The sequence below is a fragment of the Oncorhynchus mykiss genome, chromosome 23 (assembly GCF_057628025.1).
Source record: "Oncorhynchus mykiss isolate SJ-2025 chromosome 23, ASM5762802v1, whole genome shotgun sequence".
Classification (NCBI taxonomy): domain Eukaryota; kingdom Metazoa; phylum Chordata; class Actinopteri; order Salmoniformes; family Salmonidae; genus Oncorhynchus; species Oncorhynchus mykiss.
In genome coordinates, this window is record NC_143044.1 from 22,245,768 (window position 1) to 22,262,318 (window position 16,551).

The 16,551-nt window shown below is 41.8% G+C and overlaps 1 protein-coding gene across 6 annotated transcripts in view; it reads left to right on the forward strand.

Annotated features, from left to right (window-relative positions):
• LOC110502586 (equilibrative nucleoside transporter 1) overlaps window positions 1-16,551 on the forward strand; it is a 65,529-nt gene that overhangs the window by 40,300 nt on the left and 8,678 nt on the right. For 2 of the 6 annotated variants that reach the window (XM_036960179.2, XM_036960178.2), the window contains exons 2-8: window positions 1,430-1,526; window positions 4,600-4,675; window positions 8,190-8,271; window positions 8,673-8,854; window positions 15,189-15,328; window positions 15,881-16,015; window positions 16,106-16,203. In XM_036960179.2, coding sequence (XP_036816074.2) covers window positions 4,647-4,675; window positions 8,190-8,271; window positions 8,673-8,854; window positions 15,189-15,328; window positions 15,881-16,015; window positions 16,106-16,203 — 666 coding nt within the window. In that variant the 5' untranslated portion in view covers window positions 1,430-1,526; window positions 4,600-4,646. Of the gene's footprint in view, window positions 1-1,429; window positions 1,527-3,481; window positions 3,729-4,599; window positions 4,676-8,189; window positions 8,272-8,672; window positions 8,855-15,188; window positions 15,329-15,880; window positions 16,016-16,105; window positions 16,204-16,551 lie in introns of those variants that run through there. The other 4 variants (XM_021580731.3, XM_021580730.3, XM_021580732.3 and 1 more) reach the window with 3 other exon arrangements.

Consider the following 16,551-nt stretch of genomic DNA (forward strand, 5'->3'; position numbering starts at 1 on the left):
TGATGGAGTCTGCAAAAGACCTGAGACTGGGACGGAGATTTGTCTTCCAACAAGACAATGATCCAAAACATAAAGCAAAATCTACAATGGAATGGTTAAAAAATAAACATATCCAGGTGTTAGAATGGCCAAGTCAAAGTCCAGACCTGAATCCAATCGAGAATCTGTGGAAAGAACTGAAAACTGCTGTTCACAAATGCTCTCCATCCAACCTCACTGAGCTCGAGCTGTTTTGCAAGGAGGAATGGGAAAAAATTTCAGTCTCTCGATGTGCAAAACTGATAGAGACATACCCCAAGCGACTTACAGCTGTAATCGCAGCAAAAGGTGGCGCTACAAAGTATTAACTTAAGGGGGCTGAATAATTTTGCACACCCAATTTTTCAGTTTTTGATTTGTTAAAAAAGTTTGAAATATCCAATAAATGTCGTTCCACTTCATGATTGTGTCCCACTTGTTGTTGATTATTCACAAAAAAATACAGTTTTATATCTTTATGTTTGAAGCCTGAAATGTGGCAAAAGGTCGCAAAGTGTGGGGGTGTGGTATATGGCCAATATACCACGGTTAAGGGTGGTTCTTAAGCACGACGCAGCCCTTAGCAAACCCCAGAAGTGCCTTATTGCTATTATAAACTCGTTAGTAATGCAATTAGAACAGTAAAAATAAATGTTTTGTCATACCCGTGGTATATGTCTGATATAACATGACCGTTAGCCAATCTGCATTCAGGGCTCGAACCACCCAGTTTATAATTGTGTATTGATCATGACAAACATTACTTTAAATGATTCCCAAAAGAGTTGTCTATAGACCATAGCCAAGTCTTCTATAGCAGGGTTTCCCAAACTCGGTCATCATGCTCCCGCCCGTGCACGTTTTGGTTCTTGCCCTAACACTACACAGCTGATTCAAATAACCAACTCATCATCAACCTTTGATTGTTTGAGTCGGCTGTCTAGTGCTAAGGCAAAAGCCAAAACGTGCCCCCAGGACCAAGTTTGGGGAAACCCTGTTCTAATAGCATGGCTAACAATAGAAGCATGGTTAGCCCAGTGTTTCCTCGCTTGTCGTTGTGCGTGCTGTCGTTCACATGTGTCAGTGCTATTTCTGTGTCATCCTGACAGTCCTGGCTGTGGAGCACAAGAATGGCTTCTTTGTTGTAGCAAGAACTGCCAATGAGCAGCTGATGAACTGCAGCTAAACTGAGTGAGCTAAAACAGACAGCAACAGCGTTTCACTCCTGCGTGAAATGGCTTCACAGACAAAAGAGTGCCACACAGTTAATTTTTATTTCAACATTTAGCTAAATAGAGTAGCATTGCTCAATTAGTATTTTTTTTAGGGGCAGGAAATAATTGGTAGCAAAAAGGGAGGGTAATTGAAATCAATGCCATTGGTGACCCTGGTATTCCTTTTCTGTGAGCAGCTTTTCTTTTCAGTTCTCCTGTCTGTGGCCAAAGGAAAGGACATTGCTTTGGTTAGGCACCACAGTGCACTGCTCACCTGCCTTCCACTCTTCAGAGGTAACTGCCACCAACCTTTTGAAGTGTATAATTAACTAGAATATCAACTAGTAGGTTTAATATGTTGTCAGTTTAGGTAGAATACAAAGGATACATTTATCAAAAGGGATTGAGCTTAAATAATGTATTTTTGCATGGTTATGAGCTGTTAAACGTTGAGTATCCTCCAGGTATGAAAATAATGCCATCAGGTTTCCTATCAGTCCAAAAAGCTTATGAAAATAAAGTTGGATTTGAAAGGCTTCAGTTCAGTAATGGCTTTTGTGTCTATAGTCCAGGTGGGAAAGAACACTGATACTATCACATGCTTCTGAATTATCTGCACAAAGCTGAATTTAACTGCACTATACACACATGCCAACTTTTAGTATTCCTTTTTCTCCCTGGCTTTCTCATAACATGTTCTCTGTTCTCTCAGCCAAAGACCAAAGACTTGGGTTCATCTCCACGCCTTTGTCTGTCAAAGTATCTAACACTTCCAACTGTGTTACCTAGGCCTGCTGTGCTGATTTAAATGCTATTTCAGTCATGTGGAACTGATGAACTGAATATATATTTCGCCCAGGCTTTTATTTCCAAAGTACCCCATCCGAAGCAGGAGAGAAACTAGCAATGGGGAGTTTACTGGGAACTCGCCATCAATAGGATTTTTATGTTCACACCACTCCTAGCCAACTGTCATAATAAAGGGGCTCGATGTTTGGAGGTGCTGCCTGTCAGGGTGACTGGCTGTGTGTTGGTTGCATGAGCAACCCACAGACACTCCACAGTACCGTATGTACCAGTCTCCTATTACAGGCCCAGCCGTGACTGTTATAAACCAACCCTCATACCCAGCCCTCAGGCTATTACAGGCCCAGCCGTGACTGTTATAAACCAACCCTCATACCCAGCCCTCAGGCTATTACAGGCCCAGCCGTGACTGTTATAAACCAACCCTCATACCCAGCCCTCAGACTATTACAGGCCCAGCCGTGACTGTTATAAACCAACCCTCATACCCAGCCCTCAGAATATTACAGGCCCAGCCGTGACTGTTATAAACCAACCCTCATACCCAGCCCTCAGACTATTCCGAGAACCCACATTGTTTTTTACATGATGATCCACCCCATTTCAGAAACCAGATCCCTGGAAAGGGAGAAGGAAATTTAACTAGGCAAGTCAGTTAAGAACAAATTCTTATTTTCAATGACGGCCTAGGAACAGTGGGCAGAACGACAGATTTGTACCGTGTCAGCTCGGGGGTTTGAACTTGCAACCTTCCGGTTACTAGTCCAACGCTCTAACCACTATGCTACGCCTAATTAATACATTTAAATTGACTGAATTTGATATGAACTGTAACTTAGTAAAATCTTTGAAATTGTTGCATTTGAACAAAAATAGTGTTTTGTAGGCCAGACATTCATGAGAAGACAGATTTTTCAGGATGTCTCATGGTCTTACAAACACTGCTTTAGCTCTGCCACCTTTTCCCACAAGTGGGGATGGCTAGCATCAGTGGACGTGGTGGATTGAGATGCAGACCATGCAACAAACAGCTTAAACATTAGGTGGATGTTTTTATTATGCTAATTCAATTTTGTCTCTAGGGGTTAAGCAAAATAAGAGCCAAAATAAAAATCTAGTGTGCACCGCTGTACTGTTCACAACCTTGGAGACCACATTCTCTGAGAACCAAGCACACGATGAGAATCCACTTGGTAACATCATAATGAAACGCAGCAGCAGACCCATTACTGTGTTTGTCTTCCTCTACAATGGTCCCTAACAATAAGTATGCTCACATGTATAGCTTATATTACACACAGTCCAGTGGATTGTGGGTTCCCATGTGATCCCAGTGAGACATTATAAAATACTGTCCAGTGTAGAACACTCACAATGAGCTGCATTCAATACTCTTAACCAATGACAGTGCATTCCCATGACCATTTCCTCATGACAACTCCATTATCTATTAGGCACATTTTCATCTAAAGAGGCTTAGTCTGTTCCTTAATGGTATCCATAACTTATGGCAATTCTTATGAGATCCATTGTGAGATAGCCTAAACCTGTTTGGGCTGTTGGGATGCTTGGAGTTCTGCACAGCCATCTGTGTGTACAGTGAACTTGGGCTTTTTGTTTAAGAGGGAATCAAGGAAGGACGTTTGGATGTTATTTGGAGACCACCTCTTAACCAGGTTTTTCTTCCATGTATAAAATTAAATTCTGTTCATAGTTCCACCCTTTCAGTAAATCAAATCTTGGATTTAGGCTAACCCTGCACTTCTCTAACCAAGTGTAATTCAAAATAAATGTTTCTCGGAAGAAAATAGTGCTGATTACAGTACACTGAATCTGTGGCTGACTTGTATGATACATTTGAGTTATGTGCATATTTGGCTACAATGTTTTAGTTTGTTGATGACAGTATTGTGCTTGATAAGGTTTTGAAGGTCGTCTTCTGGCTTTTTTTTATCATATGAAATGCTGGAGCTGCATAGGCTACTTTGTGGTTTGGTATAATGTCAGCTGTTATAACCACTGGCATTTCTATTGTTGCCTACATATGCTGCTTATCTTAAATTAAGACAATTTTCCTGGTAAGCAAGGACTTGGTTTATCTTTAGGTTACAAATGTAGTTGGTAGAAAATATAAATAGATGTTTGTCTGAAATGTCATATTGGTGACATGCGCTTCTGTCTATTTGGTCATACATTTTTCTTTTTAAAGTAGCCTAACCATAAACAGATATTTGAGAACAAATGCCTGCTGAATCTGTAGGGTTTTCCTTAGTATCCCTTAGGCAAACTACAATAGTTAGACAGGAAATTTAATTGTAACTGGCTGGTGATGAACCTGTGGAATGTAAATTAATTATTAGAGATACGATGTGGAAAAGTTATGAAAATATAACAATGCATTTTGTTAGATTTTATTAAATAAAAAAATATAGATCACCAGGGGAAAAAAACAGGTTGATTTCATTCTCCTGAACTTTATCCTGTTTTGCTTGAATATCGTTGCTTTAGGAAGGGGCCTCTAAAAATACTAAGCTAATTTATGAAAATGTCTCGTTTTCAGAATCCGTGCCACATTTTGACTAAACAGTTGGTTCCTGCTTCAGGAAAATGACGGCCACCAACGCTCCACGGGACAAGTGAGTGCACTGACTTAGAACATTTAGCTTCTGCCTGCAATCATTCAATGATATGTATTTTATGGATACAACTGCTATACATATAGAGTGGGGCAAAAAAGTATTTAGTCAGCCACCAATTGTGCAAGTTCTCCCACTTAAAAAGATGAGAGAGGCCTGTAATTTTCATCATAGGTACACTTCAACTATGACAGACAAAATGAGAAAAAAAAATCCAGAAAATCACATTGTAGGACTTTAAATGAATGTTTTTGCAAATTATGGTGGAAAATAAGTATTTGGTGACCTACAAACAAGCAAGATTTCTGGCTCTCACAGACCTGTAACTTCTTCTTTAAGAGGCTCCTCTGTCCTCCACTCGTTACCTGTATTAATGGCACCTGTTTGAACTTGTTATCAGTATAAAAGACACCTGTCACAACCTCAAACAGTCACATTCCAAACTCCACTATGGCCAAGACCAAAGAGCTGTCAAAGGACATCAGATACAAAATTGTAGACTTGCACTAGGCTGGGAAGACTGAATCTGCAATAGGTAAGCAGCTTGGTTTGAAGAAATCAACTGTGGGAGCAATTATTAGGAAATGGAAGACATACAAGACCACTGATAATCTCCCTCGATCTGGGGCTCCACGCAAGATCTCACCCCGTGGGGTCAAAATGATCACAAGAACGGTGAGCAAAAATCCCAGAACCACACCATCAGTAACACACTACGCCGCCAGGGACTCAAATCCTGCAGTGCCAGATGTGTCCCCCTGCTTAAGCCAGTACATGTCCAGGCCCGTCTGAAGTTTGCTAGAGAGCATTTGGATGATCCAGAAGAAGATTGGGAGAATGTCATATGGTCAGAAGAAACCAAAATATAACTTTTTGGTAAAAACTCAACTCGTAATGTTTGGAGGACAAAGAATGCTAAGTTGCATCCAAAGAACACCATACCTACTGTGAAGCATGGGGGTGGAAACATCATGCTTTGGGGCTGTTTTTCTGCAAAGGGACCAGGACGACTGATCCGTGTAAAGGAAAGAATGAATGGGGCCATGTATCGTGAGATTTTGAGTGAAAACATCCTTCCATCAGCAAGGGCATTGAAGATGAAACGTGGCTGGGTCTTTCAGCATGACAATGATCCCAAACACACCACCCGGGCAACGAAGGAGTGGCTTCGTAAGAAGCATTTCAAGGTCCTGGAGGGGCCTAGCCAGTCTCCAGATCTCAACCCCATAGAAAATCTTTGGAGGGAGTTAAAAGTCTGTGTTGCCCAGCAACAGCCCCAAAACATCACTGCTCTAGAGGAGATCTGCATGGAGGAATGGGCCAAAATACCAGCAACAGTGAGTGAAAACCTTGTGAAGAATTACAGAAAACATTTGACCTCTTGTCATTGCCAACAAAGGGTATATAACAAAGTATTGAGATAAATAAGTATTTGGTCAATAACAAAAGTTTTCCACCATAATTTGCAAATAAATTCATTAAAAATCCTACAATGTGATTTTCTGGATTTTTTTTCTCATTTTTTCTGTCATAGTTGAAGTGTACAGTGCCTTGCGAAGGTATTCGGCCCCCTTGAACTTTGCGACCTTTTGCCACATTTCAGGCTTCAAACATAAAGATATAAAACTGTATTTTTTTGTGAAGAATCAACAACAAGTGGGACACAATCATGAAGGGGAACGACATTTATTGGATATTTTTTAAACTTTTTTAACAAATCAAAAACTGAAAAATTGGGCGTACAAAATTATTCAGCCCCTTTACTTTCAGTGCAGCAAACTCTCTCCAGAAGTTCAGTGAGGATCTCTGAATGATCCAATGTTGACCTAAATGACTAATGATGATAAATACAATCCACCTGTGTGTAATCAAGTCTCCGTATAAATGCACCCGCACTGTGATAGTCTCAGAGGTCCGTTAAAAGCGCAGAGAGCATCATGAGGCGGCAGGGTAGCCTAGTGGTTAGAGCGTTGGACTAGTAACCGGAAGGTTGCGAGTTCAAACCCCCGAGCTGACAAGGTACAAATCTGTCGTTCTGCCCCTGAACAGGCAGTTAACCCACTGTTCCCAGGCCGTCATTGAAAATAAGAATTTGTTCTTAACTGACTTGCCTGGTTAAATAAAGGTAAAATAAATAAATAAAAAAATGAAGAACAAGGAACACACCAGGCAAGTCCGAGATACTGTTGTGAAGAAGTTTAAAGCCGGATTTGGATACAAAAAGATTTCCCAAGCTTTAAACATCCCAAGGAGCACTGTGCAAGCGATAATATTGCAATGGAAGGAGTATCAGACCACTGCAAATCTAGCAAGACCTGGCCGTCCCTCTAAACTTTCAGCTAATACAAGGAGAAGACTGATCAGAGATGCAGCCAAGAGGCCCATGATCACTCTGGATGAACTGCAGAGATCTACAGCTGAGGTGGGAGACTCTGTCCATAGGACAACAATCAGTCGTATATTGCACAAATCTGGCCTTTATGGAAGAGTGGCAAGAAGAAAGCCATTTCTTAAAGATATCCATAAAAAGTGTCGTTTAAAGTTTGCCACAAGACACCTGGGAGACACACCAAACATGTGGAAGAAGGTGCTCTGGTCAGATGAAACCAAAATTGAACTTTTTGGCAACAATGCAAAACGTTATGTTTGGCGTAAAAGCAACACAGCTCATCACTCTGAACACACCATCCCCACTGTCAAACATGGTGGTGGCAGCATCATGGTTTGGGCCTGCTTTTCTTCAGCAGGGACAGGTAAGATGGTTAAAATTGATGGGAAGATGGATGGAGCCAAATACAGGACCATTCTGGAAGAAAACCTGATGGAGTCTGCAAAAGACCTGAGACTGGGACGGAGATTTGTCTTCCAACAAGACAATGATCCAAAACATAAAGCAAAATCTACAATGGAATGGTTCAAAAATAAACATATCCAGGTGTTAGAATGGCCAAGTCAAAGTCCAGACCTGAATCCAATCGAGAATCTGTGGAAAGAACTGAAAACTGCTGTTCACAAATGCTCTCCATCCAACCTCACTGAGCTCGAGCTGTTTTGCAAGGAGGAATGGGAAAAAATGTCAGTCTCTCGATGTGCAAAACTGATAGAGACATACCCCAAGCGACTTACAGCTGTAATCGCAGCAAAAGGTGGCGCTACAAAGTATTAACTTAAGGGGGCTGAATAATTTTGCGCGCCCAATTTTTTCAGTTTTTGATTTGTTAAAAAAGTTTGAAATATCCAATAAATGACGTTCCACTTCATGATTGTGTCCCACTTGTTGTTGATTCTTCACAAAAAAATACAGTTTTATATCTTTATGTTTGAAGCCTGAAATGTGGCAAAAGGTCGCAAAGTTCAAGGGGGCCGAATACTTTAGCAAGGCACTGTACCTATGATGAAAATTACAGGCCTCTCTCATCTTTTTAAGTGGGAGAACTTGCACAATTGGTGGCTGACTAAATACTTTTTTTGCCCCACTGTACTAACATTACTGGTGTAAATTTGTTTTTGTCAGGTATAATGCAGTGTGGATCATTTTTTTCATCCTTGGCTTGGGAACCCTCCTGCCATGGAATTTCTTCATGACTGCAACCATGGTAACTGTTCTTCATTCTTCTACAACTGTTTCCTTATGATAACCATGAGAAATCAGACTTGGAGCTGTAGTCTAGTAGAACAATATGCTGTTAAGGCACACAGACTGAGTTCCTATTCCTTTAAAAGGGTAATAGAACTGGTCTTAAATAATACACCTACTCTAACCAAAGGGAGCTTCTGGAGCTGCCTCGAGGGAGTACATGTTTATTGAGGCCACTTTTGTAAACAGCTACAAACCCCTGGTTCATCGCAGGGGGAGTTCAAACTTTTAGCAATATCCTTAATCACTGCACTGGCCCTGGACAGCAGGCTAGCATTATGAAAACATTGACTCTCATTAGTTTTGGTCACGAGCCGACCCCCAAGTCTCTCTCTCCTTTACCCTGTTGCTTCTCTTTAGTACTTCACCAACCGACTGAAGGACCCGGCCGTTGAGGGCTCAGCCATTCTGACAGCCAACACCACAGTGGTGGAGGGAGACACGAGGAGCATCCTAGAGTCCAAGTTCAACAACGTGATGACCTTGTGCGCCATGGTGCCCCTGCTCATCTTCACCTGCCTCAACTCCTTCATTCACCAGAGGTATAGTTAGAACTAATGGTCACTATAACATACTGTAACCTCCAGGACTCACTTCAAACCACACCTCATTCATCTTAAAAGCACATTGAATTGATACCCCACTCTTATCCTCAATCCCTGCCTGTTTACATGTCCCCTTATCCTCACTCAATGCATTTTCCTCACAGTCCCCTAAACAACCATAATTCTCACCCTAACCCTGAATGGTGCCTCATGTAAACCTAACTTATCTCTGCTAATCAAGGTTTTTGTCTGCATGAAAAGTCTTGTATGGGCCGCCAAAGTATTTGGCGGCAGAGCTTATGGCCAGACAGTATCATTTTTGGGATGTAAAAGGTTCAGTATTATCTTAAAATCACTAAAACCAGATATAGTATGTGGAAAATATAATGGACCTATATACAGTACCAGTCAAAAGTTTGGACACACCTACTCATTCAAGGGTTTTTCTTTATTTGACTATTTTCTACATTGTAGAATAATAGTGATTACATCAAAACTATGAAATAACACATGGAATGATGTAGTAACCAAAAAATTGTTAAACAAATCAAAATATATTTGAGATTCTTCAAATTAGCCATGGTGATATCTTTGCACACTCTTGGCATTCTCTCAACCAGCTTCACCTGGAATGCTTTTCCAACAGTCTTGAAGGAGTTCCCACATATTCTGAGCACTTGTTGGCTGCTTTTCCTTCACTCTGCGGTCCAACCCATCCCAAACCATCTTAATTGGGTTGAGGTCGGGTGATTGTGGATTCCAGGTCATCTGATGAATCACTCAATCACTCTCCTTCATGGTCAAATAGCCCTTACACAGCATGGAGCTGTGTTGAACATCTTAAACATCTTTGAACATCTTGGCCATGTTCTGTTATAATCTCTACCCGGCACAGCCAGAAGAGGACTGGCCACCCCTCATAGCCTGGTTCCTCTCTTTCTTCCTAGGTTTTGACCTTTCTAGGGAGTTTTTCCTAGCCTCTGTACTTCTACACCTGCATTGCTTGCTGTTTGGGGTTTTAGGCTGGGGTTCTGTACAGCACTTTGAGATATCAGCTGATGTACGAAGGGCTATAGAAATACATTTGATTTGATTTTGATTTGTTGGGTCATTGTCCTGTGTTAAAACAAATGATAGTCCTAAGTGCAAACCAAATGGGATGGCGTATCGCTGCAGAATGCTGTGGTAGTCATGCTGGTTAAGTATGCCTTGAATTCTAAATCAATCAGACAGTGTCACCAGCAAAGCACCATCACACCTCCTCCATGCTTCATGGTGGGAACTACACATGCAGGGATCATCCGTTCACCTACTCTGTGTCTCACAAAGACATGGCGGTTGGTACCAAAAATCACAGATTTCCATCAGTTTAATCTCCATTGCCCGTGTTTCTTGGCCCAACTCTGAATAATTTATTTGGTCTGCAATTTCTGAGGCTGGTAACTCTAATGAACTTATCATCTGCAGCAGAGGTAACTCTGGGTCTTCCTTTCCTGTGGCGGTCCTCATGAGAGCCAGTTTCATTATAGCGCTTGATGGTTTTTGCGACTGCACTTGAAGAAACTTTCGAAGTTCTTGAAATGTTCCATATTGACTGACCTTCATGTCTTAAAGTAATGGATGTTTCTCTTTGCTTATTTGAGCTGTTCTTGCCATAATATGGACTTGGTCTTTTATCAAATAGGGATATCTTCTGTATACCACCCCTACCTTGTCACAACACAACTATTTGGCTCAAACACATTAAGAAGGAAAGAAATTCCACAAATGTTCTTTTAACAAGGCACACCTGTTAATTGAAATGCATTGCAGGTGAATACCTCATGAAGCTGGTTGAGAGAATGCCAAGTGTGTGCAAAGCTGTCATCAAGGCAAAGGGTGGCTACTTTGAAGAATCTCAAATTTAAATATATTTTAATTTGTTGAACACTTTTGTTTACTACATGATTCCATATGGGTTTTTTCATAGTTTTCAAGAAAAACCGTGGAATGACTAGGTGTCTGAACTTTTGGCTGGTACTGTCTGTACCATCACTCCTGTGTTCTAATGTCATGTTGTGTTAGCTAATCTAGTTTTATCAGTTTATCAGTAAAAAGCTAATTGATCATTAGAAAACCCTTTTGCAATTATGTTAGCACAGTTGAAAAACTGTCCTTCTTTGGACTAGTTGAGTATTTGGAGCATCAGCATTTGTGGGTTCGATTACAGGCTCAAAATGGCAAAAAACAAAACTTTCTCCCGAAACTCGTCAGTCTATTCTTATTCTGAGAAATGAAGGCTATTCCATGCGAGAAATGGCAAAGAAACTGAAGATCTGGTACAATGCTGTGTACTACTCTCTTCACAGAACAGAGCAAACTGTCTCTAACCAGAATAGAAAGAAGAGTGGGAGGCCCCGGTGCACAGCTGAGCAAGAGGACAAGTACATTAGAGTGTCTAGTCTGGGAAATAGACGCCTCACAAGTCCTCAACTGGCAGCTTCATTAAATAGTGCCTGCAAAACACCAGTCTCAACATCAACAGTGAAGAGGCGACTCTGGGATGCTGGCCTTCTAGGCAGAGTTGCAAAGATAAAGCCATATCTCAGACTGGCCCATAAAAATAAAAGATTAAGATGGGCAACAGAACAAACACTAGATGGAGGAAGATTAGAAAAAAGTGTTATGGACAGACAAATCTAAGTTTGAGGTGTTCAGATCACAAAGAATAATATTCGTAAGACACAGAAAAATGAAAAGATGCTGGAGGAGTGCTTGAAGCCATCTGTCAAGCATGGTGGAGGCAATGTGATGGTCCGGGGGTGCATTGGTGGTGGTAAAGTGGGAGATACAGTGGGGAGAACAAGTATTTGATACACTGCCGATTTTGCAGGTTTTCCTACTTACAAAGCATGTAGAGGTCTGTAATTTTTTATCATAGGTACACTTCAACTGTGAGAGACGGAATCTAAAACAAAAATCCAGAAAATCACATAGAATGATTTTTAAGTAAATAATTTTCATTTTATTGCATGACATAAGTATTTGATACATCAGAAAAGCAGAACTTAATATTTGGTACAGAAACCTTTGTTTGCAATTACAGAGATCATACGTTTCCTGTAGTTCTTGACCAGGTTTGCACACACTGCAGCAATTTTGGCCCACTGCTCCATACAGACATTCTACAGATCATTCAGGTTTCGGGGCTGTCGCTGGGCAATACGGACTTTCAGCTCCCTCCAAAGATTTTCTATTGGGTTCAGGTCTGGAGACTGGCTAGGCCACTCCAGGACCTTGAGATGCTTCTTACGGAGCCACTCCATAGTTGCCCTGGCTGTGTGTTTCGGGTCGTTGTCATGCTGGAAGACCCAGCCACGACCCATCTTCAATTCTCTTACTGAGGGAAGGCGGTTGTTGGCCAAGATCTTGCGATACATGGCCCCATCCATCCTCCCCTCAATACGGCGCAGTCGTCCTGTCCCCTTTGCAGAAAAGCATCCCCAAAGAATGATGTTTCCACCTCCATGCTTCACGGTTGCGATGGTGTTCTTGGGGTTGTACTCATCCTTCTTCTTCCTCCAAACACGGCGAGTGGAGTTTCGACCAAAAAGCTCTATTTTTGTCTCATCAGACCACATGGCCTTCTCCCATTCCTCTTCTGGATCATCCAGATGGTCATTGGCAAACTTCAGACGGGCCTGGACATGCGCTGGCTTGAGCAGGGGGACCTTGCGTGCGCTGCAGGATTTTAATCCATGACGGCGTAGTGTGTTACTAATGGTTTTCTTTGAGACTGTGGTCCCAGCTCTCTTCAGGTCATTGACCAGGTCCTGCCATGTAGTTCTGGGCTGATCCCTCACCTTCCTCATGATCATTGATGTCCCACGAGGTGATATCTTGCATGGAGCCCCAGACCGAGGGTGATTGACCGTCAACTTGACTTTCTTCCATTTTCTAATAATTGCGCCAACAGTTGTTGCCTTCTTACCAAGCTGCTTGCCTATTGTTCTGTAGCCCATCCCAGCTTTGTGCAGGTCTACAATTTTATCCCTGATGTCCTTACACAGCTCTCTGGTCTTGGTCATTGTGGAGAGGTTGGAGTCTGTTTGAGTCTGTGGACAGGTGTCTTTTATACAGGTAACGAGTTCAAATAGGTGCAGATAATACAGGTAATGAGTGGAGAACAGGAGTGCTTCTTAAAGAAAAACTAACAGGTCTGTGAGAGCCGAAATTCTTACTGGTTGGTAGGTGATCAAATACTTATGTCATGCAATAAAATGCAAATTAATTAAAAATCATACAATGTGATATTCTGGATTTTTGTTTTAGATTCCGTCTCTCACAGTTGAAGTGTACCTATGATAAAAATTACAGACCTCTACATGCTTTGTAAGTAGGAAAACCCGCAAAATCGGCAGTGTATCAAATACTTGTTCTCCCCACTGTATGTACAGGGTAAAAGGGATCTTGAAGATGGAAGGCTATCACTCCATTTTGCCATGCCATACCCTGTGGACAGCGCTTAATTGGAGCTAATTTCCTCCGACAACAGGACAATGACCCAAAGCACAGTTCCAAACTATGTAAAAACTATTTAGGGAAGAAGCAGTCAGTTGGTATTCTGTCTATAGTGGAGTGGCCAGCACAGTCACCGGGTCTCAACCCTATTGAGCAGTTGTGGGAGCAGCTTGACCGTGTGGTATGTAAGAAATGCCCATCAATCCAATTTGTGGGAGGTGCTTCAGGAAGCATAGGGTGAAATCTCTTCAGATTACCTCAACAAATTGACAACTAGAATGCCAAAGGTCTGCAAGGCTGTAATTGCTGCAAATTGAGGATTCTTTGACAAAAGCAAAGTTTGACAATAATGAGCAAGGTAGAACAAACATTAGCAAAATAGAAAAAACAAATGAGTAGTTTTAAAAAACCTTACAGTTGAGCAAAGCTTAGTCTAAAATAAATTATTCATGCATCCTCCTTGCTGCGAATCAAAAAAACAAATCATACCAATTTAAAATGTTCTGTCAAAAGCATGAAGACAAGTTGAAGTGTTTCCCAAATTCGCTATTCTAATAGTGTTTATTGTCCTAAAGTTGCAGTTTTCAAATGGGAGCAATTGTGAAAGTCAGTCTCTAGGTGATTTTCCATCAGCTTTATTTTAAATGACCAATATTGTCAAACAATATCACAAATTGAGCAAACAATATCAAGATGGGAAAAGTCCAAAGAGAACTTACAGCTGAGCAAAGCTTATGAAAGAAACGGTGTACAGTAGGCCTATTTCCATAGCCTATTATTAGCCATTTATAGAACCTACATGCAACGTATAAAAGCCTAGGTCTAAAAAGAGAGGAAGATTAGGCAAAAATGCAAATCATTGAATAATTATCCAGTTCTTGGGACAGCAGAGTTGCATGCTCTGCAGCTGGGGCCTTCATGATTTCTGGCGCGTCGGACAAACGCACCATATATACACACACACACGCACACACACACGCGCGCGCACGCACACACACGCACGCACGCACGCGCACACACACACACACACACACACACACACACACACTGATTTTGTGCCACAGCTCCAACAAGCTCATGCTGGCGGTCCTTTTTTAGTTGTCTTGTTTTTTGTGATTAATTTTTTTTTTATGTTTGGAGGTTTGCCAATAGGGGTCGCCAACCCTAGCCCCATGGCAAGATGTGTAGAATTGCAGAAAATGTGCTTTTAAACTGCATCATTTTGTCACTGCGGCCAACAGAAGGGCCTCAAAATGTTGGTCTGCGACTGCAACATTGGCCACGCCGCTCCACGCCCACCACCTAATCCCCATTTTGATCCAGGAAAAGACCTGTAACCCTCCCTCTCATTTCAACCCTGAGTAATGTATCGTTTTGACAAAATCGCAACATTATTTTTGCGCTAGTTGGCTGTTCCTGCACCAAAATGTATTATATATTTATATATAATATATTTATAATATATTTATATATATTTTTCCTTCATAGCTTGTTCTCCATCTTTTTAAATAGGGAGCCAATTTGTTTTCAGCACTTATTTCCATGACTGATCAAAACTGGTTTTCTCATGGATCTCTCTTGTCCCTCTACAGCAGACATATGGTGAGCAATATGTTTGGAACATTGAATAGCAATAAAATCAGTATCGAATCACAATACATAGAATTGTGAGAATCGCAATGCATATCGTTTTGGAACCAAAGTATTGTGTGGTCCCTGGGGATTCCCAGCCCTAGTCATCCATCTATGACCTCCACTTCGGTCTAAATAGTCGTAGGAATGTCATCTGTTTTTATCCTCCTTTCTCACTCTTACCTCACCTCTCCCCCAGGATTCCTCAGAATTGGCGTATCGCCGGCTGCCTGTTTGTGATCCTGGTGGTGTTTCTGTTGACGGCGGTGCTGGTCAAAGTGGACATGGGCCCTCTCCCCTTCTTCTCTCTCACCATCATCAAAATCATCTGCATCAATTGTAAGTGGACCCCAACCTACCTCATACCTAACACACCAAGCTCACACACACACACAACTCATTCACCACTCACACCATCTGCTATGGAGTTGGCTTGTTTAAAATGGGACGTAAAACAGGATACGCTCACCCCCATTTTGCTCTCCTGTTGGTTTGATCCTGATGCCTGATCAGGAGCAGCTTCTCCGGCTGTTTAGGTTCCGCCAGAGGGGAGGACTGGGTGACCCAATTGGAACGCTTTGATGTTGATATGCGCACTCCCCCTGTGAAGACTGTGTATACTAGGAAGGGGGGGGGGGGGTGAATGAAATAATGTTTTATGTAAAACAACCCTTGTGATGTTCTCATTTGTTTTTGCTTTATGTCTCTGGGATGTGCCAACCCTACCTCTCTTGACCGTCCTCTTTTGAGTATATCATGACCTTTTCTTCCAATAAAGTTTTTTTCCCTTTCTTGCCTTCAAATGTATTACTCCCTCTATCCAACATCTACAATCACTCATTCTCTCTCTAAATTGACTTAATTTTCTCCCCCCTCTCTCTCTTTACCCAGCATTTGGGGCAGTGCTGCAAGGCAGTCTGTTTGGCCTGGCTGCAATGCTGCCGGCCTCCTACACCGCACCTATCATGAGTGGACAGGGTCTCGCTGGAACCTTCGCTGCCTTCTCCATGATCTGTGCCCTGGCCAGTATGTCTAACACTCGCAGCAGGTCTATAAATTCTATTCCAGGATGAGGATAGTAAGCACTTCCTGGTCATGACCCTGTGTTCTGTGTAGGTGGCTCAGCCCTGCAGGACAGTGCCTTTGGCTACTTCATCACTGCGTGTGTGGTCATCTTCCTGGCCATCCTGTCCTACCTCGCTCTGCCCAGTATGGTAAAACCTCCAACTAACACACTCTAATCCAGTGGCTTTCAACTGATTTTGTCCTCGGGACCCAAATTGAACCAAGTTGTCTGCCTCAATCCAATATTAACATGTTGATTTTTATAAATGTTTTCAATCTGAAAAACTGTGGTTAATGCTAGTAAATGTACAAATTATATGACAAGGGAACAAGTCTCACCTTTCATTTTCAGTCCTTCAATTTTGTCCATGTTCTTGATGAAGAATGTTAAGCTCACTGGTTTGAGACCACAAGAAATATAGTTGAGGTTAAAATATAAAATCATTATGATTTCTACACACTTTCTACCTGGTTTTAGTTGTTTAAGTTCAGACTGG